Source organism: Sinocyclocheilus rhinocerous, unplaced genomic scaffold (assembly GCF_001515625.1).
Source record: "Sinocyclocheilus rhinocerous isolate Xijiao unplaced genomic scaffold, SAMN03320098_v1.1 scaffold127, whole genome shotgun sequence".
Taxonomy (NCBI): domain Eukaryota; kingdom Metazoa; phylum Chordata; class Actinopteri; order Cypriniformes; family Cyprinidae; genus Sinocyclocheilus; species Sinocyclocheilus rhinocerous.
The window spans coordinates 1,020,789-1,025,754 of NW_015664685.1; the positions used below are offsets into that span (position 1 = coordinate 1,020,789).

Here is a 4,966-nt window from a genome sequence, read left to right on the forward strand (position 1 = left end):
CACGACCCCTCCCCCTCCGGTTGCTGCGAGCAGTCAGTGAGAGTCACCTGTGTGTGGGATGGCCGAAAGAGGTGAATTATTCGGGTAACGTAGACTAACCATGTTCCATACACAATGATGTTCCGTACAGATGACGTTTTAGCGCCGATCGCTAAATAAACACTTCCAGGTCGTACATAAACTACATATCTGTGTCATCTTTCACCCCCGATCAAGACAGAGACCCACCTGCCGTTTGTTTCAGTGTTGAAATAAATACTATTTGGCTTGCTACCAAGGCAGATAACATGGCTAATTAACTAGCTAACGTCAACTAGTTTGCTCCCTGACGTTAACATTACTTCACAGAGTGAGGAATAGCAGACTAAAGTACTACGTTTCTGCGATTTAGTACAATAATTAAATTTAGCTGGTATCACGTCTATACTTTTAAGCCTCCTGCCATTGTTTACATCTGTTCAAAATCACGACATTTAAAAAACAAACAAACCGCTGGCTCTCAGATGTCATTGCCACTGCTTGAGTGTTGTACGGAGAAAGACCGTGTGTGTGTGTGTGATCTAAAATATTGGTGTCATATAAGCTTATTTATTAGAATACAAGATAAGATCAAAAACAATGAAAACAGCAACAATTTTATTTTTTGTGGCAGGGCCAGTGAAAATGTTGGCAAGGCAAGTAAAAATTTAAACCACTGCCCCGACTGGGCCAGTAGAAAAATTCCTTAGCGTTGATTCTTGCTACATAAAACATATCTGAAGGAAACAGCAGACGAGGAAAATGTTGGCAGGGCAAGTAAAAATTTAAACCACTGCCCCGACTGGGCCAGTAGAAAAATTCCTTAGCGTTGATTCTTGCTACATAAAACATATCTGAAGGAAACAGCAGACGAGCTGAATGAGACGCTGATTCACTCTCTGCCAGCAGGTGGCCCTTATGAACAGCAATGATACAGTGTTTCCTGGGTTACCGCTGTAAACAAAGCAGAGCTGCGCTTATGAATACTACTTTAATATGAATTATACAGAGATGAGATAAAAAGAAAACATCAACTAAACTTTTCTAAAGATAGTCAGTTCCCCTCAGAGATACATTTATATAAACTCCTACTCCAATTGTATCGCGATTTGTTTAGCATCTCAACCGATTTGAATCGTCACATATTTGAATCTATTTTCAACCGGCTCGCGGTTAATCGTTACATCCCTACATTACAATAAAAAGTTTTTTAGAAACTGATTTTCTTGTAAGGCTGATATTAAACAAAATTGACATTTTATTTAGGTATATTTAGGTTTTCTGTGATATATATTGTGATATGAAAAAATACAGGAACGTTCACCTGATGACTTAAATTGCTATATATGAAAAGAATTAACCATTCTAGAATGAGTTGGGTCATTTGTTCTAATGTGCAATATAAAAATAGTATTTTTTTCTTTTCTTTTAGGCCTCCATGATTTGAGAGAAACTTTTTTAATTTTTTTTAATTTGGGTCTCCACACTTGGGTTTACTCTTTACAAGAACCAACTAAAACCTCTTTCAATGACCATAAATTGAAAAGTTACACACAAAAAAACTCTCTCCAACAAGCTTTCACAGGACACATTCCCACTGTTTTTGACCAATCCTATAAAATATTAGGACTACAAGATAGTAATAATAATAGTGAATTTATTGTGATTATTATTACATAATATATTAAACAAAATAATATATTGTAATATTGTAACTTCTGTATTGAAAACATTTTTTTAATTAAATTAAAATATTTAAGTATTATATACAAATAAATACATCACATACAATTACAATACTAATCGTTATGTCTTAATCTCTTCATTTTTTTAACAATTAAACCATCAAGCTTTTATTTTGACAAGTCGCCTGCCACGTATAGTGATATACATACATACATAGGGCTGGGTATCGTTCAAAATTTTTCGATATCGATACCGATACCGATACCCTCGATACCCAGCCCTATACATACATACAACAGAGCAGCTGAGCCATATAAGAAATAATGATGTGAAAATAAAGAGTGAAAATATGGCATTATTGGACATGACGGCTTACCAAAGTCTACCCTGGTTAGTATGCACTGCATTGGGTGCTCCGTGGTGTGTCTAGTTGTTGTGGCTCCACTTTCGTAGCAAGATGCACAAAGGTCGTAGTCGTAGCAAATTAAACACTTGTATCGGCGTCCTCTGAAGTTCCCTTTTAAACACGCATCACAGCTCACACCTGTGGGAGAACATGGAGACATTTAACTCAGAACAACAGCAGAAGCCCCTATGAAGACCCCGATCGCATATATCACAGACAAGGTTCCTGGTTAGTTTCTATCCATTCTAAAAAATACAACATCAACATTTCACATGACTCGCAGCAGACACCAGGGCAGAAAACTCATTCAAAGCAACTTCGCCTTGTTATGGGTGATATGCGTGTGCGCAAAGCAGGAGAAAATCATATCACAGCACTGACCACTGGATTTTTTTTACATCTGGACAGTGGACTAAAAGAGGGTCAAATTTACACTGTCAGAACAAATGATTAAGGAAATGGCATATATTGTAATTCTCTCTCTTTGAGGGAGCAATAATCCACACTATACAAGTAAGCTTTTTATGCAATTAAGCACAAAACAATAAAGCTATTTGTGACCCGTGCTGGCAAAATGAGTCGGAATGTGCACGGGCTAATTTTGCACGGGGTGTGCCCGAAGCGTGAATCCGTATGCAGAAAGGCATGGAAAACAAATAACGCGTTCTATGGAGCCACTAAAGGGTCATGGTTAGCCGCTTGCTAGCGGTAGACTGTTACATTATAGTCAGTGTTTCCCCTAAGTGTTTAAATTAAATTTTATTAATCAAAAAGCAAGTCTAATTAATTAAAATCATGAAACTTAAACAATTTAACATCAATTTACAACCCTCTACATTGCGAGTAAATCACTCGCATATGCGACTAAATCTTACTCTGGGCGACTAAATAATGTCTAACATTAGCCATTGGCTAATACGTTTATTAAATTGTTAAATACCCTCCCTCCACTACATAGGCCTATGTTTGTCACATCATTATAAGTGTTTGATCACCACATTTGAGTTATCATTGCAAAAAATGTGTTTATATATATATTATATATTCTGTTTATGTAGGCTATATACTGTATTCTATATACAGTACCAGTCAAAAGTTTGCACACACGAATGAGAAGTGTGTCCAAACTTTTGACTATACTGTACTATAATATAGCCTACACAAAGAATATTGGCCGATATATCGGCATCGGTCTTTTTTTACTCCCTAATATCGGTATCGGCCCCCAAAAAACCCATATCGGTCGGGCTCTATATCAGTCCATCACTACTATTAGGTATGGGTCACAATGTTCGACTAGTCGTCCAAGAACTGACTAGGTGATTAGTAATGTTGACTAACCTTTAGTTTTAATTTTGGATGTAGTCATTAAAGGGATAGTATAAGGAAAGAAGATATTTTAAAGAATGTTGGTAGCCAAACAGTTGCTTGTAGCCATTGACTTCCATAGTATATTATTTTCCATACTGTGGAAGTCAATGACCACCATCAACTGTTTGGCTACCAACATTCTTCAGAATATATTTTGTGTTCAACAGAAGAAAGAAACTCATACAGGTTTTGAACAACTCTGGAGCAAGGGTGAGTAAATGATGACAGAATTTTCATTTTTGGGTGAACTATCCCTTTAAAATGGTGCGACAAAAAAAAAAAGCTTTCAAACTTTCAAAACAACTTTTCAAAACTCCATCCAGCTGTACATTAATGCTCAAGCCGTTCAAGTCTTACATACACAACCCCTAGAAAGGCTTTTGATCAACTGAAGGTGAAGACCAAAACCCAAATTATACAGAGCTTCCCTGAGACTGCTTAGTCAATTGTAGTATGGGTAGTATTTGAATTAGGATGCAGCCTCAAGTCTAAGCGCATCCAAAAGAATGAGACACAAACAAAGCAGACAAAAGCTTCTGACAATAATCTACACAGAGAAACTGCTGTCATGTACCACTGGGAGGAATTAACACAGGGAACTAATTCCAGATTCAATGAAATGTTTGCTTGTAAAATTGAATTAGATAGCATCTTAGTTCCCGAGAGGAAATATGTAGCCTAAGAGATTTTCTATGTTCAGTACTGACTACATTTTCAGTCTCATATTGTGGTTTCAAATATCTTCGGGTTAAAAATGAGGTTTGGTAGGTTATAACTAGCATTTTCCTTTCTGGCCTGCCAAATGACCTCAGTGGTCTTTTCACATGCAGAGTCCTGCAAACAAACCAAACTACACATTCAAACTAAACCACAAGAGAAAGATCTCTATTTGCTCCAAGCCTCCAACTCAAAAATCTGGAATGGGATTTCTATGCATTTCAGCTTCCCTTTTGTCATTGACAACATCAAAGTAAAAAATACTGTACTCCAGTGGTTCTTAGTGTTTTGACTCCAAGGTCATCCATTGTCCACCACAATATCTGAAGGCACTACTAAAATGTGAAGACACTACTAGTTTCTGTAAAATTTAATTTCAGTTTTAGGAGCTAAATGTTTTGCAAGGTTCTCACTCTTTTTAACCAATGAATTTACAGCAGTCGTATGCGATTTAATTAGGGATGCATCAAAATGAAAATTCTGGATGCACTTGGCAGAAAACCAAAACCGAACATGCTTTTTAATAATTATTTATAGTTGTATTAAATATAGGGCTGGGCGATATGGTCAAAAAAATTATTACGATAATTTTTTTCATATCAGTCGATATCGATAATTATCATGATAAATGTCAAATCTTTATTTCTTTCCAGTTTAAAGCCAGATTTTTGCACCAAAATGAAAGTTGTAGAAACCAGACCATTATTTTTCCTTAACAAAATAAATATCTAAATAGAAAAATTAATTTCTTAGTTTCTGCATGTTCTA

General features: G+C 36.2%; 1 protein-coding gene across 3 annotated transcripts in view; it reads right to left on the bottom strand.

Moving 5' to 3' along the window:
• LOC107730334 (E3 ubiquitin-protein ligase KCMF1) overlaps positions 1-4,966 on the bottom strand; it is a 34,056-nt gene that overhangs the window by 15,695 nt on the left and 13,395 nt on the right. For all 3 annotated transcript variants that reach the window (XR_001638671.1, XM_016541142.1, XM_016541143.1), the window contains exon 2: positions 2,081-2,248. Coding sequence is in view for 2 of the 3 variants with exons in the window: in XM_016541142.1 (XP_016396628.1) it covers positions 2,081-2,248 (168 nt within the window). In the remaining variant the exon portion in view is untranslated. The remainder of the gene's footprint in view (positions 1-2,080; positions 2,249-4,966) is intronic.